At 38.7% G+C, this 27,024-nt stretch overlaps 1 protein-coding gene across 3 annotated transcripts; it reads right to left on the reverse strand.

Annotated features, from left to right (window-relative positions):
- Positions 1–5,868: 5,868 nt before the first annotated feature.
- On the reverse strand, positions 5,869–26,733 carry aebp2 (AE binding protein 2). 3 transcript variants are annotated; one of them, XM_065273468.1, is made up of 8 exons: positions 26,212–26,733; positions 21,815–22,025; positions 19,216–19,323; positions 18,183–18,420; positions 17,935–18,059; positions 8,815–8,882; positions 7,445–7,558; positions 5,869–6,751 (listed from the first exon to the last, which is right to left on the reverse strand). In XM_065273468.1, the coding sequence occupies exons 1-8, from the start codon at positions 26,595–26,597 to the stop codon at positions 6,739–6,741; spliced, it is 1,263 nt and encodes a 420-aa protein (XP_065129540.1). In that variant the 5' UTR covers positions 26,598–26,733; the 3' UTR covers positions 5,869–6,738. The 3 variants fall into 3 exon arrangements, with proteins under 3 accessions (XP_065129540.1, XP_065129541.1, XP_065129542.1); XM_065273469.2 differs by having other exon boundaries at positions 18,234–18,420; positions 26,212–26,731; XM_065273470.2 differs by lacking the exon at positions 5,869–6,751 and having other exon boundaries at positions 7,441–7,558; positions 18,234–18,420; positions 26,212–26,732.
- Positions 26,734–27,024: the final 291 nt, after the last annotated feature.

Below are 27,024 nucleotides of genomic sequence, written 5' to 3' on the forward strand. Positions count from 1 at the left end.
TTAGCAGCAACAACTGCAATCAAGCGTTTGCGATAACTTGCAATGAGTCTGTTACTGCACTGTGGAGGAATTTTGGTCCACTCATCTTTGCGGAAATGTTGTAATTCAGCCACATTGGAGGGTTTTCGAGCATGAACCACCTTTTTAAGGTCATTCCACAGCATCTCAACAGGATTGAGGTCAGGACTTTGACTAGGCCACTCCAAAGTGTTTTTCTTCAGCCATTCAGAGGTGGACTTGTTGGTGTGTTTTGAATCATTGTCTTGCTGCAGAACCCAAGTTAGCTTTTAGTTTGAGCTCACGAACAGAAGGCTGGACATTGTCCTTCAGGATTTTTTGGTAGGCTGCATAATTCGTGTTTGCATTTATCACAGCAAGTCTTCCAGGTCTTGAAGCAGCAAACCAGCCCCAGACCATTACACTACCACCACCATATTTTACTGTTGGTATGAAGTTCTTTTTCTGAAATGCTGTGTTACACCAAACATAATGGGACACACACCTTCCAAAATGTTCAACTTTTGTCTTGTCAGTCCAAAGAGTACTTTCCCCAAGTCTTGGGGATCATAAAGATTGGCAAAACTGAGAAGCAGTTTTCGTTTTGGAACTTTGCCATGCAGGCAATTTTTGCCCAGTCTCTTTCTTAAGCCCAGAATACACTGCACGATTTTTGCCCTCCTATAAGATCATTACCTTATCACACTGTGCGACATGTATCGTTTAAACTTGGGTACGAGAGGCATGTAGACTGTACGATGATGACACGGAAGCTTCGGTGGCAGCCTCACACGTTGACCAACTTCACCAGCATGCGCTGGTGGTAAACAAAAAACGGCGCGCAGGTCGTAGCAGCAAACACACTGTGCGGTGATCATGCCCAATTTCAGACACTGTCAAAAAACTAGTGAGGCTGTCTTTGGACGCAAGACCGGGAAAACGGCCGTATTTGAACCTCTCTCATTGTATGACATAGGACCACCGATGAAGAGCCACGATCACAGAAATCGCGATGATTGTTTCACGATGGCAATCTTTCGTCTGGGACAGCCAATAATCGTGCAGTGTCGTGCAGGGCCAAACACTTTTCACACAGGCCCATGTGGGCTTGGATTTAGTTTTCCCTTACTCCTTCCCCGCCATTGACGAGTTATCTTGTCAATCTGCAATACCGCTATTATCCACCACTCTTCCGCAACTTATAAAACCCAGAAGTATTGCCCTAGGGCAAACAGCTGTATGTCCGTGTATGTTTTAAAGATCGCTCTGCATCTGATCTCTATCAAAAGTCTTTCCCAAAAATGGAATTATCTCAGCTTTTTGCTCAAAATTTGGTGTTTTTGATGAAACCTACACTTATTTGAGAGGCGATAAAAACAAAACACATGAAGGTAGGATGAAACAAATTTTTTTGTTTGAAAGCAGGGGGTCTGTTCTTTTATTTCATATATTGTATGTTTATATATTTAAAAAGGAAAATTTTCTGGAAGGCATTAAACTTTTGTTAAAATCATGAAAAATGCTGGTGGCGAAAAAGTTAATAATAAAAACCTTAATTTAAAAACTGCATGGTGTGTTTACTTGTGTTATCTTTGTTTAATATTTAAATTTGTTTGATGATCTGAAACATTAAAGTGTGAAAAACATGGGGAAAAAATCAGGAAGGGGCCAACACTTTTCACACCACTGTAACTATAAACCTATTCTATTCTATTATGTAACTCTTATGAATCTATGATAACACGGTTAGTTGTGCTATATTCTTGGCATTGTTTTTGGTATCTATGACCCTATCAGTTATGAACATTTGTTTTCTCAATGTTTTCTGTATGTCAAAAAATGTCCTGCCAGTAAACACCAGAGTTTTATCCACATAGCTATACCATCTCACTTGCTACAAATGGTTTGCCCCGTTTACATTACAAGCAACACCCAGCGCCAAAACAACATGATCCCATTCCTTTGAATAGAGCGCTGGCAATTTCCGGCGACAGTGATAGTTGGAGATCGGCGTGTCCTGTGATGCAACAAAGTTGAAAAACCTTCAACAACAACAATTAGGAACGCCTCATAAAAAAAATTATCAGCGTGCATGCTCCATAAGACAGACACACCTAGACCATACCTAGGCAACACTATAATGGCATACTAGGGGCTCTCCTGTAACCAAAACAATTATTCTGCCATCTAAAACACTTCCTTTAACCAATAAGACAGTATTACTTGTGTCTTTTACCAAAAAGGCAATCCTATAATGCCCAAGGGCAATGCAAACCAGCCTAAACATCTTATTCAGTTGGGATGCCTCCTTAGATATCAAGCGTGCACAATAGGGTTTGAAACAAAATGTTACCAAAGCTTTATCATTTTTACATCGAGAAGTGTCTTATCCAAAGTTCTCCTTTCAGTATCCATCAGATATAGGATATTTCTCTTTTTATCCTTCCTAAGAGTTTAAATAAGGCCCACATAACCGGTTCTGACTAGAGGGGATACAGTTACGGCTAAATCCCACGAGATGTTGGCTTTAGGGTTAGGTTAAGGATGAAAAACAGTGGTTCTGGCTAGATAGGATACAGCTAAGGCCAAAATCCCATCAAATGTTGGGTTTTGGGTTAGGCTTGAGGGTCACAGTACAATGAAAACAGAACTCATACGGCGAGATTTCACGAGATAATGGCCGTAGCTGTATCCCTTCTAGCCACAACCCACATAACTACATCAGTCATGTGAAATGTGCGGGCAGGTCGTCGGTGCAGCCCAGCTGATGGAAAGGATGGCAATGGACCCATAACTGCACTGAAGAATCAAGAGCTCGAGTGAAATATGGTCTCGGTTGTGGTACAAAGAGATTTAGGTCACATACTTACATTCTCTTCAAAGGCCTGGATAGAATTACAGTGGTAATGGCATAACGGCATGAAAACAAAAGAGTCTTGATGTTTCAGGGCTTGGAAGATGGGCATCTGAATGCAGCAATATTATGCTAAACTGTGAATCTGCGTGTGCAATCTGATAAAAAAATAACATTCTGGTTAATTTCTGAAAGAAAAATGTAAACAATAACTGTCTCTGAGGGCTGTTTTTTTACTTAACATCAGCAAACTCATTTAGGGTGACTGAAATAAATTAATCTTTCAATCAAACCCACAACAAAACACTGTAGTACACTTATTAGTATTTACTATAATGAAGTGCAGTAAATCATAGTACAATGTAGCATTTTATAGTAATTAGTCTATATCATACTGTAGTATTTATTTAGTGAATTGATAAACTGTAATAAAAACTTTAATATTTACTTTGGTAAGTTTTTAAAACACTGCAGCACTTTTACTACAGCTTACTAGAGTAAACATTCAAGCATAAAGTTATTATGTGGGAAAAGTGACTCACCTCTCACATTCCCAGTAAACAAAACCTTGTTTCAGTAACGATTGTGGCTTTTGCTGGTGGTTACCAGCAAACCAGCACGAAAACACAACATATGCTGGTCTTGCTGTTATTTTCAGCAGGGAACTGTTACTTATGCACTAAAAGTAGGTACTGTTTTTATAATGGGAAAATACTATTGATTGTGTAACAAAAGAGCATGCAATACATACTAACTTTTCTCATTCACTATTTATGTAGTGTTTACCAGTTTAATTTATTCAGCATATCATCACTAAAACCTCTCTCTCACAATGAATTGTGGGTAATATAAGTCATTAGTGTGCTGATATTACTGCACAGATAATAGTGCACTTCAAATTTTCACCGGAAACTGTCCCTTATGAAAATGAATCATGGTTTTACCAAATGGTATTCCCATCCCCATAGACCAGTGCTTCCCAATTCTGTTCCTCGAGCACCCCCTCCCAAAAAGTTTAAGATATCTCCTTATTTGACACACCTGATTTAACTCATCAGCTTGTTAAGGAGACATGTTTACCAGTTTGGAAGAAGGCTGATAAGTTACAACTTTTTGGGAGGGGGTGGTTAAGGACCAGGATTGGGAGGCACTGCCATAGACTATAAAAAAGTTTAGGACAAGTACACTCAAAAAAAATATTTTTGCACCTTGTCTAATTTTTTTTATTTTATTTACTTATAAAGCACTTTCACACAACGGTTAAGTTAGGACTTAAATGAAACAAGTTAATACAACACTTTTTTTATTTTTTGTCTCAACCTATTTTTATAATGTTCAATCTGCTTAAATAAAAAAAAATTACATGAACTCAATAATTTTATATTGGGACCACATTAATGATTTTTGTTGCTATTACTTACTGGGCCGTGAATCTGTATTTCCCAGCATGCTTTGCATGCGACTGCCTTTGGAGAGTAATTTTTTAAATAAAGTGTTATTTTATGCATTTTTAGGTAAAGAGAAACACTTTATAGTGGGTTTATCTTATTGATTTAGAAGATTTTGTGTTAAATTTTTACGAATTGTTTGGTTACCATCGTACAGAAGAGTGGCGCTTGTGGTTAAGTTGTGGATGTGACATACGTACTTATTTTAAAAAGCACTAACTGTGTTAATGACTGTTTGAAGATCAGTCTCTTTTCACATGTTCATCCAATGTGTCATTAGCATGCTAACGTGTGCTTATGCTAATTAGAATTATATAGAAACTGACAATTGGTTTAACTAGACTTTTTTGCTTGAATTAACTTGTTTTGTTTTTGTTGAACAGACCAGAAATAATTGCGTGGAATAGTTTTCCTTAACTAAGACATTTTTATGACCAATATAAATATATTTATTAAGTTGATGCAACAAAAGATTATTTGTTTAAATTAACTTATTGTATTCTTGTTGTACAAGCCTAATCTAATTTCGTGGAAAAGTTTTCCTTAATTCAATTATGTTGATTGAACAAACAATTTTTTTGAGTGTATGCAAATTGGGACACAGTGTATAACTCTTGATATTTTTGTAGATTATAGATTGGGTGTGTGTAGAAGGGCACCCTTAAAGAAAAACCTGGAAGCATACACTCTAAAAAATTGTGCTAAATAGAACTAAAAGCGCGATATACTAGGGGAACCATTTTTAGTGCCATATAGCACCTATAAAGCACCTATGAAGAACCAACCGGGGGTGATATAGCACCAGACATGGTTTTATATAGCACAATATGGTTTTACATAGGTGCTATAGGGCAATTAAAATGGCTCCTCTATGATTACGAGCCAGTGAACCACTTTTAGTGCCATTTAGCACCATTTGTTTTTAGAGTGTATTTCATGAGTTACATACCGGTAGGTTCTTTAAAACAAATAATCTCATTCTTGTATGGCAGACAGCAGCTGTAGTATATTAGTTGTAATTAAGACTTTGCTTGTAACTCAATGGTATGGCAAGACAATAAAACACATTTGGAAATTAAAACACAAACCTTAAGGTGCATTACAAATTTTACCAATATTTAAATCAAAAATTTGTCTTCTCATTAGTCGCTGTTGATGCTGCATGTACATCAGAATGAACCCAGAACCAACATTTTGTAATAGACGGTATAGATAAAATCAATGTAAATTAAATGCTCATAACTCAGTGTGAGCAGAATTGTTTTGAAATGATCAGATATATACACTCGCGTGTAGTGGTCAGGTGTCCACGGCAATTTCCTAAAGCAGCAGCCGTACTCATCTTATAATGAGCTAAGGGCCTTAACAGACGCCCCCAATGTCAATGCTCGCAAATCTGCCCCAATAAAAAGCCCATAGCCCTCCTCTAACCTGATAAACAAGAGCCCTGTGTAAGAAACTAAAGATGTATATGGGCTGGAACCAAAGTTAGGTACAAATCCACTCGGAGTCGGCTAAACATAACTCCAGTGCTATTCTTAGACTGAATCAAAACAAACAAACAAAGCGTTTTCTGAATTTTCAGCTTTACTACAAAGACAGAAGTATAATCTATGGGGAACAGGGTATAATTATTATTATTCATATTATATGAACTAAACAGCACCATCAGTATTGATCTATGAATATTCCTATGTGCATTAGCCTAAACGCTAGTGTTAGCTTTAGCACCATAACATTAAGATGTCTATATACTCCTTGGCATTTGTATAGCTTTAACAGAGATATCACACAACAGCGCACACAGTAAACCACAGCTTTCCACCACCACCATCATCATCATCATCAGTGAAGGAATCAGCAGCATGTGCGGAGAACAAAACAAATCACTCAATTTTAACCGTCAAACGAAAAAACAATAAAGAAAAACACTCAAATTCTAAAAACATAAGACAAAATCTATGGAAGCATTTACATTATTTAAAACTATTCAACTATCACATTCTGTACAATTACATCATCTGTCAACTTGGCATATTACATCTATCTACAGAGAACAGTAAAATTTTGCAGTACAAAAATATATTACAAATCTCCTGGAATATTTACATGGGCACTTACTGACAAAAATGAAGATGATCGGGACTTATAAGAGCTTGTCAGTACAGTTTAGGATGCAAGGAGTGAAATTAAATGGATTTAATTGCAGCACACAAAACATTTGTCTTCCTAGATCGTTAAAAGTCCAGCACCGACACACTTCACAATTTTGTGCCTCTTCTCCTCTTCAAGGGATGTAAACACATTAAAATTTCACTGCATGCTTTGGCAGACTTTGAGCATTAAAAAGTGAAGGGGGGGCAAAAAGTCTCTCTCAAAAGATGGACGCGTCCACTTCGGGTTTGGATACGTCAGAAGTGTCCCCTCCCACCCAGTCCTCTAGAAATACATCCTGAAAACAAGCAGATCCTGCTTTAGTACGGCACACATACACAAACACACAGAAATGCACGCAGAGGGAACGACGCCAGCCCCAACTGGATTTTCATACTAAACGCACAATGATGCTTCGAAACACACTAGACCCCTGAGGACCCCGGGCATCTGTCCACGCTCCTGTTATTTAAAGTGCCGCATGTAGGTTCCCATGCTGTCAATAACCACCCACAAAACATTCTTTTTTGACTTTCCCAAGTCAAAAACGAACAGCTTGGATACATAGATGTTTATAAACAAATCATGCGGTTTCATGATCGATTAATAGCGACCATAACAAGTGACAGTGTAAGAAAAAAGAAAAAAAAGGTCAGTTAAGAGTACTGCTGACTCAGGCGGATGGTATCGTCAGATTTGATTTAATAACAGCTCCTGTCGGATCAAAGGTTTGCGATTACCCTCCCACATTCTCCCAGGCACATTGTACATTTGGTAGATTGGAAACACTGGTGTTAGACGCAGCGACACTGGCTCCATCTGCTGGAAAAATTCATATTAAGTCTTCAGTAGCCCAGACAAAATCAAAAACCTGCCATTCCTACTGAGAACTTCAAAACCCATGCCGTCGTCGAGTTCAGATAGATGGCTCCTTTATTCCTTATGCTATGGATAAAATTTGTGTCGCTAACAGAACGGGTCGAAGCATCACCTGTAGATGTTGGGGTCCAACAGTTCTGCCGTGTCCTGAGGAAGCTGAGAAAGATGGACCACTTTGGTCTTTAGCTGTTGACGATCACCCTCGCTAACCCAAGCGTCTGGAAGTCTGTGCAAAATCACAAAGAAAGCCATTTGAAGAATAACACACTAACCTATTTATTTTTTAAAAAAAAACTGTAGTATGGTAGTATGTATGCTGTGCGAACGAGTATATTTTTATACAGTAAACATTCCCACACAGACAAACTTGCTCTTCATCTCCTCCCAACTCCCCCAACACACATTCCACAACCAGATGATTAAAAATGTGAAGGTTTGCTTTTTCCTCTGACGTTATTCCACGGAGGAGACATGTTTGGATCTGGCTTGTTGCGGTGACCCAGAAATCCATTTTAAATGTGGTCTCCTGGGAAAGCAACTTCAGCAGTGTTATCGCTGAGCTGACAAACATTTCCCGGGCACAGATTGATGCCTGCCTCAGAATAGCCGCTCAGTGCATCAGCGAACGCTTGTAATCTTGTGTGGAGCTTGTGTATCAAACCTCACAACACAGTTTAAAAAAAAATAAAAAAAATTAACAAAACGACATAACGTTTTACTACAAATGAGAGTTGAGGCAAACGTAATTTAAATCCGTGGCAAAGCAAACAGCGTTTACATTTCACAGCGGTTCCTCTACAGAGCTAACATGGTCAAACGATGATGGCATGAATCCAGCGGGAATGCAATCTGAGAAGCATTAACTGTGACATGTTCAAAGGTCGTACCATCATTGCAATGGAAATGCTGAGAAAGTGTGGATATCTGGGAAAGGAATAGCGCTGGACAAACATCAAGGCACATGAAAGAGAGCTGGTGGGTGAAAACACGCAGGCAGCAGGCCTCTTCATCACATCTGACACTAATATGGATGTTTACCAACGAGAACCCAGCAGTGCAGACTGATCTGAACATCCACACTCAGGTGAGTCTAATCCATTTCTAAAAGACATCTTCAAAGTTTTCAGTGCACACAAGACACCCAAGATAACTCAGGACTACATGTACCAAAATGTTCGGTATAAACACAGAGCACCATCTCGCATACTAGCAGGCAGTATCCAGAACATACAGAGCAGTATGCTGGCAAAAAAAAAAAAAAAAAACAGTGGAGGACGAAACGCTAAACATCTCATAAATACTGTAGTCAACTACAAATCAGTCAATGTGGCAATTAATGTGACTTGAATGAACTCCGAACTGTGAATCTGTAAGATAAGCCAGATGTCAGGTGTGTGTGTCTGGTCTCTGGTGGTCTCTAAATCACATATACGGCTGACATTTGTTGCAGGGATCTGAGCCGAGTGCCTTTCATCTACTCACATGTCCTCCGGCATCCAATGAAGAAGCACCTTCACCTTCCCAGAATCCTCCTTTCGCCTGGCGATCACCTGCTCCGTCACACAAAACAAGAAATGCATGAGATCACTCATTAATGCGTCTGATACTTTTTCACTATAATTTTTAATCTACAAAGACTTGTGTAGAGAAACTGATGTGTATTTTTGAAATTGGATGTTATTTGTGATACTTTGGTCATGGCAGAGAGCTCATTAAACACTTTTATTAAAGACGCAGGGGAACAACAGCACCGACTCGGCTAACAAGTGCAGATGACTGGACCGTATGAGCCGAAGGGAGCCTGACGTCACCGCAGGCAGATAAAAAACGCTCACTGCCCATGAAAGCAGGTCATTTCAAGGAAACGTCTACATGAGGATTTCACAGCTAACAACAGAAAGAAACCATAGACGTTTTGCTAAAAATAAATACATAGTCATTGATAGTATGCAGCACAGTGTGCTTTGTTGCATACTATCACTGCAAGACATATCAAAATGATTGCATTATGATTTTAATACTTCAAAGACACGTAGGTTGATGCAACTAGCAGAAAGACTGTCGAGACCGAGAGAGTGATGCTTTATCTAGGTCTGGAACGACGCGTCGACCTAGTCGATTACGTAATTGCGTAATTACATTGATTTGCCGGAAATGCGTCGATGCGTCGCACTGTTTACATTTTGAAACGATGCCGGCTTCAGCTCTGGGTGATTTACAATCAGGCATTATACCAAATGGCCAAAACACGATCAAAAGTATGGAAATACTTAAAGCAGAAACTAAATAAAATGTAGGGGTGTGCAAAAAAATCGATTCACATTTGAATCGCGATTCAAGCTTTGCTGATTCTGAATCGATTCATAGAATTCCAAAAATCGATTCATACATTTTTTTTGTAATGCCGTTTTACTATTGTCCTGAAATGAGTTTATCTCAGTATTCCCATAGATGACGCCGCGTCGTATTCACTCTGACGCCTGCACACTCGTCACAGTGTTTCCCACACATTGACTTTACTTGGGTGCTGTGCTTAGTTATATTAACAAGTGCCCAAGTATTTCTGGCGTCAAATTTAGTCTTTTTTGTTTTTCTGTGATGATGACACTCTTTAATAATGACATTTTGTGTGCGACATGATGAGCTCGGTGTCCGTTCACGAGCTCTCTGATCGCAATGAATTGGGATGTGACGCGAACAAGCTCGTGTCACATTGTATCCTTCATGTTTCTGAACTTGAGCAGAGTTTTACCATAAGAGGACTTCACGGAGCACCCGCGGACCGTATGGTTCCGGGTTTGTATTTGAAATGGTCAGCCAGGTCCGGGTCAGTCAAAGTTAAATTACTTCGGGTCCCGAGTCTGATTAGCGAGTAAAACCCGAGTCGATCGGAGAATGACCGTGAGCGCTACCGTGCTAAAGCTCTCGTGCAGTTTCAGCGTGCCTGCGTTTTTTATGGCGATAAAAACGGGCTCTTTTCTAACATTATTAATAAACCATATCTTTTCCAAAATCTATTGCACTGAACGAGCAAAGCTCAAGCGGACTCAAGATTTACAAAACGCAAAGCTGTAATGTAAAGTCCCCTATCACTGGGACAGCAAGTAGACTTTTGAATCTGAAATAATGAGTGGATTTAGCTTTTTTTTAATTGGCAAGAGAGAAATAGAGAGGCACTTTCCTTGCTTCTGCTCTATCTAATAGACATAATAACCATTATAACACCAGTCACATTTATAATCTATAGACCTGCACTGTCTATCATTCATATTATATTATTTGTATTTAATAGAGTTTGATAAAAGGGGTCATCTAATTGCTTCATATCAGTTTTTATTTTTGCATAAAGACATAAAGTAATATCAAACTACATTTAATTTGTTGTGTTTCTTTTCTTTAAAATTGTATATCTCCTATAATCAGTCACATAGGAAGAAGTAAACTACATTTACATACTGTGAATCGTTTTTTAAAATCAAGAATCGTTTTTGAATCGAAAATCGATTTTGAATCGAATCTTGAGCCTAAGAATCGGAATCCGATCGAATCGTGAAATTTTCTGAATCGTGCACCCCTAATAAAATGGTGCTCTGCACACTCTGTAAAACTGAAATGGCATAACGTTACCACAGCAGCACAACATCTGTGCATAAACATCTCAAGAGAAAACATCCTGTGACTCTCCGACCTCAAAATGATGAGACGTAAGTATTTGAACTAATACAGACAGTTTTTACCTTACAATAGAATGCAGGCCATTTATTGTGCTTAGTACAGCTGTGTTTACATCTTTGTTTAATACGAGCTGCGAGACGCCCGACTGAAGCGACATAGCATCGCGTCCGGGCAGTAACAGTAAATAAAGAGCAGGACATGTTTTCATATTAAGAAGTTATGAAATAATAAGTTACTGTCACACTGAGAGCTGATTGGCCTGTGCCCGCGTACACTATAGCCAGCTGGCTGTGCGGAGTTCTCATAGCTTATTTTTTTGCGAATATGTGCGCAGATATTACAGAAGCTCGTCTCGTTAGGTATTCCTGGCATGCATTTATTTAAAGTAACAGCAGCGTAAACGCTGTTTATAAAATATTAGAAGATCATACTAACTAAACTTTAGAAAAGTTCAGTGTTAAAGTTAATGCTAAATGAGACTGCTGTACTAATAATATTAGCAGAAATAATATTATGGTTACATTTTATAATAAGGGTTCATGAATCATAATTTATTTGTATTTATTTAAATATTTTTATTTTTATTTACTTCAGCCTGAACTAATGCTGAGTTAATGCATGTACTAATCATAAACTAATGAAGAGTCATCATTAAGTACAACATGTTATTTAGTTGTTAGTTCATGTATTAAACAATGAATTCATGTGTTGAGCTTATAGTTATGACTTCATTAGTTTATGATTAGTACTAGGGCTGGAATGATAAAGAGTTAACATGTTTTTATATTAATAAGTTATCAGTTTGATTTATTTTTATTTTACTCATTTCATTTAAATTATTAATATATGCTAGGGCTGAACGATTTGACCTAAAATCAAAACCTCGGTTAATTTAACATTTGACACCGGTTACGATTAATAAGCGACTATTATTATTTTTTGCCTCATAGTTCACTGGCAAGGTTTGTATTTTAAATATGCTCAGATATTAAAGGTGGGCTATATTTTTCTATTGAAATGGCATTTGTTGTTATCTTTGTGATTTTAAAAGAATTAAGTGAAGAGGAAAGTATTAGTTAAGGTTATTTATTAAACATTTTGACTTCAACTGAAATCAAAGCACACATTGCTTGAAATAAAAACAGTCACATTTTAGTTTCCTAAAAAAAAAAGTAGAGAATAAATAACTTTTAAGTCTAGTAATTCAGAGTTCCAGACTAACTTTTTTGTTATTAGGAGTACTGTACCCCTGACTGAAAATTTTAGGAGCACAAGCAGAAAATTTAGGGCACACCTTAAATCAGCCTGCAATGCAATTATTCACACTTTCGCCCAAAATAACTACATTACTGAAAAATACTAAATAGACATAACCATATGCAGTTGCTGCACATGTTATTATGCACAATTGATGAAAATTTCAGAATAGAAACTTATAAACCAAAGATTCATACAACCCACTTGACTAATTCTAGCCATAAGATACATACATATACAAAAAGTTATACCCAGATAATGAGATTAGTGGCATGGTAATACACATTGTACACATGTTTTCCTTAACTGTGCACTGCTATACAATACCTTTTCTATCATCTATAATGTTTGTGGTGTTAATGTAGACTATAAGTTCTCCCGTTCTCTCATCTCTGCCATGTCTAATTAAACCTGCTTGCCCGTGTCTTCTCGCGGTTCTGAGGTATGTGTTGACTTTACCCGGGCTGTGTAGACTCATCGGTAGATTCAACTGGGCACAAGGTGACAACTCTTTTACGCGCAATGCAAATTTGCTGTAAAAACCCAATCGTGCATTCCGTAGTTTTATCACGGGGGCCCGCACAAGCGCGACTACTTCGTATTTCTTTAGCACTAGATGATTTGCTCAGTTAACACAGCAGTGTTTCCGCTATATACATTCAACCGTGGCGGCCCGCCACTCCTAAAACATCCCCGCCACGCCTGCGGTTGTGGATAGAAGGGATACAGCAAACGAAATCTCGTTGGATGAGCACTGCTTTATCCTAATCCTTTAACCAAACCCAACTCTAAACACAAAATTTCACACGATTGTAGGATGTATTTGTATCTAATTTAGCCAGAACCGCTGTTTTCATCCTAATAATCCTACCTCCAAATCTAATCCTTAACTTTTCGGCATTTGCTGTATCCCTTCTAGACAAAACCCACAGCGGCAGCTCGCAAAAAAGCTACCGAAATGTCCGCTCTGCGAGACTGGCTGTCTAGAAATAAATTCCTTTCTGGATTTGCGTTGTTCACTCATTTATAAATAAATCTCCTAAAATATCATAATTTCCTCCATGGGTTTAGTTTCATGCACAAATAGATTTAAATCAACAGAGGATTATTAAGCTACGTTTCTGTTTTGAGAAATAATAATAAAATAAATAAGCCTATACGAAATATGTTGCACTTAAATAATTATTAAATTGACAAAACGAATAATAAAGTATTTGAGTTTCTATTCTTTATTTGTGACTCGCTCTAAAACCAAACCAGCAGAAAGCACGTCATGTTTTTAATGATTATAAATAAGCACAAGGTTTTCTCCTTATTGTGAGTTTACACAAATAAAAATACATCATTTGAAGTTTCGAATGTTGTTTTACTTTTATCTTTATGACTATAAATTTAGGGTAATTTAAGCTGCAAGGTCATCACGCATATGATGTTCACCGGCGCATATCTACACCAACACAGCGCAGGGCTGCGAGAAAAGACATTATTAAACTTTTGATTTAACATATTAAGAGTTTTTTGTACATTCATTTGGAATCACTGTACTCATATTATTAACTTATCGGGCCATTAGTTATTCAGTATAGGCTATAAGCGCAGCGCGCTGCTGACCGCTCAGCTGTCAGTCAATCTTCTGCTTTAGATCGAAACTCACAAAGTTTCACATTAAATGATAAGATATTTGTCCAAAAACAAAAGGCTAAATACTGAATACTACTTATATGCGACTGCAAGACATTAATAGTCGAATCTGTTTGTAAGGAAACTTACATTATTCCCGTGGAAGAGAAGAACGTTGGTAATAGAAACTTGAGGCAGACGGTGAGACTGTTTTATCTGTTATCAGACGGAACAGCAGGGTCGGGGTACCCGCGGGTGAACCGCATAATATTTGATCTAACGGGTGTAATAGGCTATTTGCGTGTCATTTGTGTTGTAGATGCAGGTCGGGACTCAATAGACAAGAGTAAAATGCGGGTCTAACATCCAAGACCAAAATTCGACTCGTTTTTAAATGTCCCATGCTTATTTGTGTTTAAGATCTGTCTGAAGACCGGTAAAGGTTTATATTTAACTGCGCGATTTGCGGTGTGACCGGCTCGGGGTCACAGTCTTTATGTCAAATGGTACGGGTGTGAAATAAAATTGCTGCTGATGTCGGTTAACTGGTCGGTTGTTCTGTCAATCACAGTGATGCGGATGATCAAACAGGACTGCATGACTTTGTAACAGCTCTGTACGCTAAACACGAGGACGAACTTGCAATGCACACTACATTAAAACTACAATGAAATATCCGAACTACGTACGTAGCTATGTAACGTTTTTTTAAGAAAATACAGTTTAGATCAAACATAGAAAAGCAATATGCTATAAATATAAGGAAAAGTAAATGACAGCGTGAAAATTATAAAAAAATACATGTTAGTTTACTGTAGCCTATATTCTACATTAAATTTTTTTTTACATTTATAATCCTCATGGGCGCCCCCTGCCGCCACAGCTGAACAAAAATCCTAGAGGAAACACTGCACAGTGTTGGAGTTCTCCTCCATGTGTCTCTATGCTACTGACTGAACAGGGCGGAGCCACGTAACCTCACACGCGGTACTATGTTTTAAAGGGAAAGTATTAACAGGATTAAAAAACAAAAAATAACCGACATGATAAAATAAGGTCGGTTAACGTTTCTGAATGTCAGTTTCGGTTATTTTTAAATTAATCGTGCATCCCTAATATATGCCCATTTTATTTTTTAAGGAGAATAATGCCCCTTTTGCACTGTTAATGTTAGACTGGCACTTTATTTTTCCATGTTGAAAACTTTTGTTTGTGTATTTGTTTGAGAAAATGTTTAAATAAATGTTGGCATTAATGGCAGATCTTACATTTATAAATCCTTAGACTATTCGATTAATCGGAAAAAATAATCGATAATTAATCGGTTGAAAAAATAGTCGATAGTTGCAGCTCTAGCTTTATCCCCAAAAAATGTATGCCAATTATACATTTTTTTTTTTTTTTTTTAGTAGAGATGCACAGATTGCAATTTTCTTGGCTGATTCTGATTTTTTTTGTAGGTGTGAGCTGCCTTCCAGTTATAATTGACAGCATATAGGCTACAAACCAAAATCCACTTTTCTTAAATAAATAAAAATGTAATAAAAATAATAAAATAAATTATTAAACATTGCCCTTTCAACCACACTGCATTAAATTACATGATCTTTTCTCATTTGAACAAATCTCAAAATAAAGTGCTCTCAAACTCAGTCAGGCTCACTAAGTCATTATGTTAGATGTCCAAATATCAGTTGGACAGCTGTTGTTAGAAGCATAGTTCATAGTTAGTATGATGTGAAGACTTAGATTGATCATGCTTTTGAACAAAATAAACAAGCAACATGCAGTGCTGTCATTCTAAATACATACAAAGTCTAGGGCTGGATGATTAATTGAAAAGTAATCGAAACCAAAATTCAGAAACTCTAACCGACCCCGTTTTATCATGTCATTTCCGTTTTTAATCCTGTTAATATTTTCCCTTTAAAACATACTCCCACGTGTGAGGTTACGTGGCTCTGCACGAACAGTCAGTAGCACAGATACATGGAGAAGAAACTCAAACACTGTGTTAACTGAGCAGCAGGATCATCTAGTGCCAAAGAAAAACGAAGTACTTGCACATGTGTGGGTACCCATGACAAAACTCACTCAGAACCATGAGAAGATGCGCCTGCGCGGGTCAAAATGTTCAATAAATAACTATAACAACTAATACTTTATTCTTCCCTCAACTCTTTTAAAATCACAAAGATAACAACTGCCCTTTCAATAGAAAAATATATCCCGCCTTTAATATCTGAGCATATTTACAGAACAAACCTTGTCAGTGAACTAGGGATGTTCACATTGACCGTTTAACCGTTAACCGAAGGTAAGAATTTATGAACGATTAACATTATCAGTTAAAATAAAAAAAAATTTTAATATGGTGCGTGTCGTCATGAGCCGACAGACATTTCGCCACTTTTCTATCTTTAATTTGTGAATGTCCTGTAAATGACACAAATGATTGCTGCCCTGACGGTCTGATAAAGTAATCATTTGTATTAGAAATCATTTAGATGCGTGTTTGGAAGCTGAACGGAGACGCGCGCGTGTCCGTGCAAGATGACGCGGTCCGTCTCGCGCAAATCCTGACAGATGTTCGCTGATGGCCTCTGACCCTAACCATAAACATCTCTCTTTTTGCACAAACGGAGAAAGACGACGCAAAAGCAAAACTTTCTGAAAAGCGTCCTGCTTTAGAAATGACCACTGTGGTAGATAGAACAGAGACAATCTGCCCTTTGGATATTAATCCTCTGGACCGATCGTGTGCTTTTTAATAAGGTAATGTTGCGTGAATATCTGATAATGTATGAATCCTGGTTCTGTTGTTGATCTGTCGCTGCTGTTTGCACGTTCAAATTAAATGTTTTGTTTTTACTAGTTCACAGACAACCGTCAACTGTATTTTTACTCAATGACAATTTCATATTAAAATCTTATAAGTTAACGGTTAACGTTCGGTTTAGAAGCTACGGTTGTCGGTCGGGAAAATTAACTGATATGAGCATCCCTACAGTGAACTATGAGGCAAAAAAATAATAATAATAATCGATCATTAATCGTAATTAATGTCAAATGTTAAATTAAGCGAGGTTTTGTTTTTAGGTTAAATCGTCCAGCCCTAACAAAGTCCATTTCATGTCTTTTACTTTGTAAACAGAATTAAAGCGCTTTATTGAAAACTTTGCATGTGTTTGCTATGAACTTTAAGACCCTGGGGATTCCCTGGGATGAGTGATGTAGAAAGAAACTTGAAATTTAAAATATTGTGAAATTAAACAATAAAGACTTAAAACACAACAACAAAGGCAGTCGTTAGATGCAATGTACGTTATTTACAGCAATAATCTGACAATAAACCGATGAACCAATTAGTACTCCACCTCCCACTAGTTAATTTCTCCAACTATGCATTGTATTGTGGTTTAGCAGCGGGTTATGTCGTTGTTTGAGAAAGAGTGCTCACAGGTGAGTGAACTTAATGTTAACTTTAGGTTAAATGAATGCAGATGTTGGATAACTGGAGCTGCTTCACTGCAAGTGTGCGTGTGGCTGTGATGTTATTGCTCCAGATCGGAATGTCGTGAGATTGACATCATGGGTAAAATCGACCAATTCCAGTCTCTGGATGGTCAATCTGTGCATCTGTAGTTGTTAGATATATTGTACTATAATGTAAATTATTTTGACAAACTTTAAGCTATATCATATCGCATTACTTCGCAAGTATCGCATCCAGTATCGCATAGCCCTTACTTATACTTTATTGGTGTTTCTGTAGCTCAGATGGGAGCATTGCGTTAACTGCCCAAAGGTTGTGGGTTTGATCCCAGAACACAGACACATATACTGATAAATGTACATCTTAAATGCAGTGCAAGTCACTCTGTATGAAAATATCTACCAAATGCGTAAATGTATACCATGTTTGGATATTATACCCAAACAGATATTTAGCATACAGTATGCATACTGCTTGATATCATACCAATATTAAAATGGTACTATGCGTACACTGCCCTCTGTTGTGCTGGAAGTGAACTGCAAATCACTCACCGTACTGTGAAACACAACACTGTGTCCCTTGCCCTGACTCTCAATGTGGGTTGCCAGATTGAGGCAGATGGCACGATGACGAATGGCATCCATGGTCTGAGCGTCAAAGAAGTCGTGAGGCCGCGCTGAGGGGACAGAAACAGGCGGATTCAAAGAGCAGCTTGAAATTTGACAGACTTATGTGAACGCTCCACATAGACTTTCTGTAAAAATGGACTTGAATAAAAAAACATTGTAAACATGTTAACCTCTGACCACAGAACAGCCGAAACTGTCAGATTGAGTCCTCTGATACGTACGCAATGAGCGTCTGCGTTTGTACTTGAGTTTCCTTCGTTTGTTGATGCCCGCTTTGGAAGGCGACTCTTCCTTTACTTTGCCGTGACTGGAGAGTTTGGAGGAATTCTGGGAGCTGAAGTGGGTCGGGACGTGACGCGCCAGCCCCCCCTGTGATGCGAAGGTGGCATTGCAGCCGCCTACCACACACTGTACAGAAACAGACTTGTGTTAGAGAGTAATTACGGTAAGTAACACAGCTCCTATTGATTTGTAGCAACACGGAGATATAATTACGAGTCCTGTGTGTTATCACTGTGTAGCGATTACACAGGCGATTTGGTCATAAACCAAAATCCTATAGTTTGCAGCTGAAAAATAAAATCAGGTCATATCTCATCTCACAAAAATACATTTTAAGCACATTTTCCATCATCACCATGACATTTAAGTCTAGTGATGCACCGATGTATCGGCCGCCGATATTTATCGGCCGATTTTTGATGAATTTGAAACCATCGGCATATCGGCAATAGCACGAGAAAGGCCGATACCGATTGTTTTTTAATTAACTGCATAAAGAAATCTATTATATGTAAAAAAAAAAAATGAGTTCATGTTGTTAATAAAATAAATGCTGAATAGCAAAAACCACCTTTGAAGGTTGTCATGCTGTCTTATTATATTTGTTTTATTAATTTAAGCTTAATTTGTACCTCTCTTATTATGTTGGTCAGTTGAATGTAAATTAGATCCAATCCATGTTCAGAAAAAATAATTTGATGCAGAAATAAACTAGCTTATAGACCAGCTGTATAGTATTGTATACGAGTGTTTAATATCGGTATCGGCATCGGCCAGAAGTTGTCTGTTTAAATCGGTATCGGCCCAAAAAAATCTTATCGGTGCATCCCTACTTAAGTCTCATTATTGTAATGTGAGATAACTATTTTATTTTCTTCTTGACCAGGTAAACTGTGTGCATGTGTGAAAAAGCAGCCTGACCTTGAATGGCTTGTCTCCGCTGTGCGACAGCATGTGTCTCTGTAGCCAGCTCTGACTGGTGGATGGTGTGTTATACACCTTACAGCCTTTCCAAAGACACACAAACACCTACAGGAGAGAGACGTAAGAATTAAACACCATACACCAACACAACATCTGAAGACTTGCATGTCTGAACATGACTGCATCAGATAAACTCTCAAGTGACACCTGCACAAAAATGATGCTAGACATCCGATTTCATTTCTGTTCTGCTCTGTTTGCCACAACTTTACCAACTGTTAAAAGGACACTCCACTTTTTTTGAAAATATGCTCATTTTCCAGCTCCCCTAGAGTTAAACATTTGATTTTTACAGTTTTGGAACCATTCAGCCGATCTCGGGGTCTGGCAGTACCACTTTTAGCATAGCTGAGCATAATCCATTGAATCTGATTAGACCATTAGCATCGCACTAAAAAATAACCAAAGAGATTCAATATTTTTTTCTATTTAAAACTTGACTCTATTATAGTTACATTGTGTACTAAGACAGACAGAAAATTAAAAGTTGTGGTTTTCTAGGTCGATATGGCTAGGAACTATACTTTCATTCTGGTGTAATAATCAAGGACTTTGCTGCCGTAACATGGCTGAAGAAGGCGCAGTGATATTACGCAGTGACCGAAAAGAGTCCCCTGCTATTGAAAGTAACTAAGGAACTATTGTGGTAGCCATGTTACGGCAGCAAAGTCCTTAATTATTACACCAGAATGAGAGTATAGTTCCTGCCATATCTGCCTAGAAAATCACAACTTTTAATTTTCTGTCGGTCTTAATACACAATGTAACTACAGAAGTGTCAATTTTTAAATAGGAAAAATATCAAAACTCTTTGGTAGTGGTACCGCCAGACCCAGAGATCTGCTGAATGGATTCCAATATTGTTAAATTAAAATGTTTAACTCTAGGGGAGCTGGAAAATGAGCTTATTTTCAAAGAAAGTGCCCCTTAAGGAAATTTTAATGGAGGTATGAAAAACATGCACACAGGTGTAGTATCATTACATTTAGTATATATACCAGTGTTTCCCATACATAGGCTCTACTTGGGCGCTGCGCCCAGGTAAATTGCGACCCGCCCAAGTAAAAAAAATCACTTTACGAATTTACGTATTTCTGAACTCGACTGGATGACCCGTGTTTTGGAGAGAGAGAGAGAGAGAGAGAGAGAGAGAGCGCGAGAGAGAGAGCGCGAGAGAGAGGTGGGGGTCGGGTGACCGTGAAGATGATGCACGCGTCATCAACTCATCATCCAGCGCGGCAAACTGGATCAACTGCAGCAGCACATACGGAGCAGCCAGGGAGGGAACACACTGCGACCAAAATGGTCGCATATGCTTATGTGCATATGTGTTTATAGCATAAGTTGGCTTCATTTTGCGTGCAAGCACGTTGTGTCTCTCCGGTTGAGTGTCCGTTCACGTGCTCTCTGTTTCTCAATGAATTGGGCGCGACGCGAAGCAACCTCAGTGTCACATTGTATCCTTTCATGTTTCTGAACTTGAGCAGAGTTTTACCATTAGAGGTCTTTCTTCACTGAGGACGCGGGACCCGTACGGTTCCGGGTTTATATTTTAAATGGTCAGATGGGTCCGGGTCGGTCCTAGTTCATTACTTCGGGTCCCAAGTATGATTAATATTGTGTGTAAAACCCGAGTCGATCGGAGAACGGCCATGAGCGCTACCGCGCTAAAGCTCGAGTGCTGTTTCAGCGTGCCTCCGGTTTCTATGGCGATAGCAACTGGCTCTTGTCACGACCACGCGCCGCTTCATTTTCTTTATCCCATTTTTTAATAATCTTACTATTAATAGACAATATCTTTACTAAAATCTAAACAGTTTGCACAGAGATTGTAGCAAAAAGCAGTGCTAATATTGAATGAGCAAAGTTCTAGCTGACTCAGGATATAAAAAACGCAAAGCTGTAATGTAAAGTCTGTCATCGGGACAGCACAGCAAGTAGACTTTTAAATCTGAAATAATTAGTGGATTAAGCTTTTTTTAATCGGCAAAAGAGAAATAGAAAGCAGTAAAAGTGCCTATCTATAGAAGTTATTACCATTATAACATCAGTCACATTTATAATCTATAGACCTGCACTGTCTATATAGGCTATAGTATACATAGTATTGTATATAATTGAGTTTGATAAAAGGGGTCATCAAATTGCTTCATATATCAGTGCAAAAACATCAAGTTTTTTCGTGGTGCTTTGACAAACAGTGTCAGCTTTGTTTATGGCAAAAAAAGTTTGGGGTGGTTAGATTAATGAACTATAATGTGAAATTAATATGAATGTTTTATAAATCAAAGTATTGTGTTGTGTCACACATTATTAGTTCTTTGTTACATGTATAGTAGACCATTTTTTGTCGGTGGATAATAATGATTGCCCTTTTCACCAGCTACCACCACAAGTAAATTTCAGATCTGTGGGAAACACTGTATACGTTTATCAAACAGAAAGTTTTACTTAACATCTGTGCTTATTTGCAGTCATTCTCTAGCAAAAATGACTTATGTGCCATTATTTATAATATCCCAACAAATATACTGACCCCTCCACGCTGGCCATCTACGTGTACTCCGCGGATGTGTTCTGCCAGGTCCGGACTGGTGTTGAACAGCATGTGACACTGATCCCAGCAGCAGGGGTAAGACGATCCCTTCACTGAGGAGGAAGACGCCCCGGCGTGACCGTTCATCATCGCTGGAGTGGAACGTCCACTGGACGCGATGCTCTCCATGTCCATTAAAGTACTGCTGATACTGAAACACACACATGGTTGCTTTAATACCAGCGGTTCAGTCCAAACATGTGGTTTACTCCTAGCATTATACACTTAAAGCTGTACATATGAGTGATTACATCGATTTGGTGTTCGATTTGGTTATTATTTTTGACAATAGTAGAATGGACAACATGATTTTTAAATCTTTTTCCCAAAATATGATATTGTAATGGCTAGGGGTGTGCAAGATATGTTGTTTGCGATAATATCAGTGTTGTTTTAGTGATTATTTTATTTTCCTCGGAATAAAATGCATTTATAAAAGCAAACTGTCAATTTCAAAACAACCATTTAATTCATTGCTTTTTTTATTACATTCCACATTAACAACCATGAGTCCATGACGTGAAGAAGAGTAACTGAGGCCACTGCTACAAACACAAGTTTAAGAGCTCCAGCTGTGTAGTATAGGAGAGAATACCGCAGTAAAACACCATGAACTCAATTCAATGTGACTGAATGGCCCCTGAGGGGAGAGGAGGGAGTTTAGGGAGGTTCCATCTGTTGGGTCTTTTCAGACTTGACTGCCCACAACGGACACAAAATCCCTGGATGTGCCAGAGCAAAGGATTCTGGGTAATCACACAAACACACTCACTTGCACACTGACTGACTTACAAAGTGTAAAAAACCTTTACAGGTCAAGAGAAATTGTAAGTAACGGTGTAAACTCACATTTATGCTGTCAGGGTTCTGATATCGAGTTAAATCTATTATTTCAAGTATGTTTAACCTAAAGACACACCAATAATACTGACGCTAAATACCACTAATTAAAATCCCTGCTTAGTTTTTTTATTTTTTATTTCTGATATGTTAGACATATATAACTTAGACAGGTTTATTTGTGCTGCTCATATCCCAGCAATTATCTGACAGACGGTATAGAGATCACAATCTTAACACACATGTGGGTCACCCAATGCATTGTGTGAAACAGTAGTCACACATTTACTGTTTAATGAGCTGCAATAACAGGAAATCTTCAAGCACTAGCAAACTATGAAATAAAAGCATTTATTTACATTAACAACAAGCCTCCAAAAGCAATGAAAACTACAAACTCATTTTCCCCTGTGAGCCTCCTCCATCTTATCTTAGCAGATCTGGTAAGGGTCACTCGCCCCTCAAATGTGTTACATTCAAACCCTCCTGCAGTGTTCGGGGAGACTCTCCTCCCATTTTAACAGCTCTATCCCACCGAAAGCTCCTCAAAGCAACAACAAGCACAAATTCCCATCCACTGTGAAGTGTTCAACACAAACGCAGTCTCCGTCTTTGGCATGGCAGAAGTCGTCTCTACACCCCTGGGCGGACCTGATACACGGTGTTCACTCCATTTCGTCTATAGAGATTTCACATTTGGTGTGAGTCAAGCCATCTGTTCGCAAACACAGCGGGACCATGACCAATCCTGGTTCTCAGACTAATAAGTCACATTATCACAATGATACTTTAATAGAAACACTACAGCATTATGACTGCACCACACCCACACCTTTGTCTCGGCATATTAGATGACAAAACTGAAAGCAATTCATCCGATATATACTGTAAGGTCAGGAAATAAAATGCATTTCAAGTTATTAAAGGGAATAAGGACGAGTAACTGCTGTGTACATCACAACCACTCTAAACTTTACCAGCGATATCACTTATCATTAAACCTGATATCATTGAAATAATGTTGTGGAAGATATAATGGATAACAAACACAAGATGTTCTGCCAAACAAGCCATTATTATGACCAGTGTTATTCTTTGAGTGTCAGCCATCCAGTTTAGCTTCATCATATTCAAGTGTGTAATAGAGAGATACACTAATGTGTTTTGCCTTGCACTGTTGATGTGTGCTAATATTAATATGTGCGATATATCGGCCAATATTAGATTTTTTTATCATCAGCATTAGCCAATAAATCTCAGTTGGTTAAATTTGCTGTTCCTAGTGAAAAAAATTAATTCAGATTGGTTTTTAATGTGACGTTATGTTGTCTCAGCCTGCAGTTTGAGTCTTATTCAAATAGTTTTGTGAGGTTTCAGATGCAATCTTGGAAATTTTGTAAAAGTGCTTAAAAATTATATATTTATAAATATTATGAATAACAAATGTTTTAGTTTTACCAAATGTTCTTTTGATTTACTATAACTACGTGTTATATCTGTCTCATATCGGCCGCATTGCTTTCTCAATGTTACCACCATCAGCCATTAAAACCCATATCCGTCGACCACTAGTTTGGCATACACTATCTGTTCTGTGTGTGTATGGTTCTGTTACTAGAATCATAACTGATATCATGTTTGACATCATTCCTATTCTCTATTGGTCTGTCTTGTTTCCATACTGTAGAAACTATAGTCCCAGACGAAAGATTGGCATCATCAAACAATCGTGACGATTTCTGTGATCGTGGCTCTTAAAAGCAGGGTATCTGATTTGATCCAGAAACATTGTATTAATACTAGTTAAAAGTCTCCTCACATCCACGATAGTGTCAGAAATTCAGCATGATCAACGCACAGTGTGTTTGCTGCTACGACCTGTGCACCGGTATTAGTTTAACAGTAGCGCATGCTGATGACATTGCGTTAAAGGACAAGTTCTGTATTTTACACTTAAAGCCCTGTTTTCAGATTGTTTATGGTGAAATAGAACGGTTTTGACTGAAATTTCGACATTTGCGGCTGCCCTGAGAATTTTCGCGTGTTTGTGTTTCACCTCACACCTCTACAATGGGTTTAATGGTGCACTGGAACAATCCTTCCTAAAATGCATTAAACTTTCGTTTACAAAGACGTGAAACTCACCGAGTGGTCAGGGGTGTTCACTGATATGCTCACACAAAAATCGCTGCAAAAGATGCTTTCCAACAGCTGTTTCAGCATTCGTTGTTAACTTGTGGACCTATTTTTTCAAACGTCTCACACACGTATATTCTTCCGCTTAGAGCTTGAATAATAGACACTCCAGCCCAGGTGGTGGTGCTAATCCGCCATTGCCAATTGCAAGAATAGAAACAAAGTTCCCGGCGCGGAGTAATACCGTACCTCACAGCACAACTAATACAAGTCAATGGAGTTGGCAAAAACTACGATAAAACCTGCTGGAATGCGTATTTTGGAGCGATTTTTGAGGTTTGCTTGTTATCTGTTATTTCTATTTTCATAAACCACTCGTGCATTTTTGTTTATGATAACACTATAAAGGAGCGTGTGACGCGCTGTTCTAGTAAGCTGATGATCTCAGCTTTTAAGTGGATATTTGTCAATTGGCTCCATGATCTCTTCTTCAGTCCAGTTTGTAGACATTTCTCATTGTGAATGTTAATATGCATGTAACCCCTCATTTTAAAAAGCTGAACCATAACTTCATGTTTCGATGACATGGGCATCCTCACTACGACACGCCCCTTATGGCATTGTCTCTGCGTCGTGTTCACACAGAATGCTTTCTGGGAATGTTACAAGGTCCTCTTTCCGGGAGCGATCCCAAAACATTTACGGGACATGTTTGCGTTCACACAGAAGCCTTTTTGCCAATGTTGCGGGTATTTTCTGCGACCAAAGTGCTGCGTGAATGAGGTTCATGTCGCACAATGTGATAATGATGGTTATAGGATGGCAAAAATCTTGCAGTTTATCCCGGGCTTTAAACCAGCAACAAAATCTTTGTATGCTCAGGCATACTGCAATAGCTCAAATCAGGAACAGCAATAAAAAAAGACAAAAAAAAGTATAATAAAGAATAAATTCAACACTGTAACATCTTTAAAGCTGATGTTTGTCACAATATATTGTTTGTAACAAAAACAAAGAAATCTAAATCAAATGGGGGGGGGGCAGTAGAAAGCACACGAGTGTAAGTGTGGATGTCCTGCATGTATAAGCTATTAGACTTAGTACTGTAGCATCTGTAAGCTTTCTGTTACAAAGCATCACGAGTAAATATTAAAATACTTGTCATGTTTATGAATTAAAGCACAGAATAACAATTGGGTAAAATAAAGAGCAATTAAATAGAGGGAGGGTGAAACAGGACGCGCACAGTGCGGATGTGCAGTTTAATAACGAGTTACATTCTGCACTCTTAAGACTGTATGTGTGTTTATCTCATTGAGTTTATGGATGTGATGTTATTAAACTCGGGAGTCTTTACGCACCTGTCCTCAGAGTCCATGCGGCTGAGCGGCTCTCCATCGGAGGACGAGCTCAGCTCCAGACTCGCGCGTCGCTTCAACGCGCCGCCGCCGTTTGCGCTCTTGTCCGCGGGGGAGCACGCGCTCTCCTCCTCCCTTTGTTCCGTCTTCAGCGGCTCCGCGGTCTCTTCCGCGCTCCCGGGACTCTTTTCCTGCTCCTTCTCTGCTTCCGTGTCGCCATCGTCTCCCCTCGTGGCTCCATCCGGGCTTTGTTCTTCGCCGATCGCGTCCATCTTAACGGCCGGTTCCTGATCGTCGGCGCCGCGCAGGCCCGATTCGCTCCCGTCGCCGTTTTGTTCGCTCGGGTTCGGCGACTCTCGCTCGGAGCCATCAGAAGTCGTCGAGGCCATCGGGTTCGGCTCCCGTGCGCGTGGTCTGAGCGAGTTTAACAGGCGATGAGCGGCTGGAAACGGGGACACTTCGGCCGAACGGACGGTAAGCGGTGGAACTGCTGGAGGTTGATCGGGGACGCGCGGGGAGGAGCGAGCGTGACGTCAGCGCTTATTATGAATGCCTCCACGTGCTTGCAACAATTAATGCATATACAACGTTAGAAAACACAAACAGCGTTTTAAAAGTTTACTTTTTTTGCTTTAATAAGAAATACATTACTTTTGGTATTAATTACCATAGCAAGCATAATATAACATGTAAGGCATATATATATATTATTTGAATAAACTGCGTCACTCACGTTAAAACTGAGGGTTTCATGCATGTGGTTTGATCAAAGCATGTTTTACTGATGCACATTTTCCATGAATCGGCCTGATTTTT

This window comes from Paramisgurnus dabryanus, chromosome 1 (genome assembly GCF_030506205.2).
Source record: "Paramisgurnus dabryanus chromosome 1, PD_genome_1.1, whole genome shotgun sequence".
NCBI lineage: Eukaryota > Metazoa > Chordata > Actinopteri > Cypriniformes > Cobitidae > Paramisgurnus > Paramisgurnus dabryanus.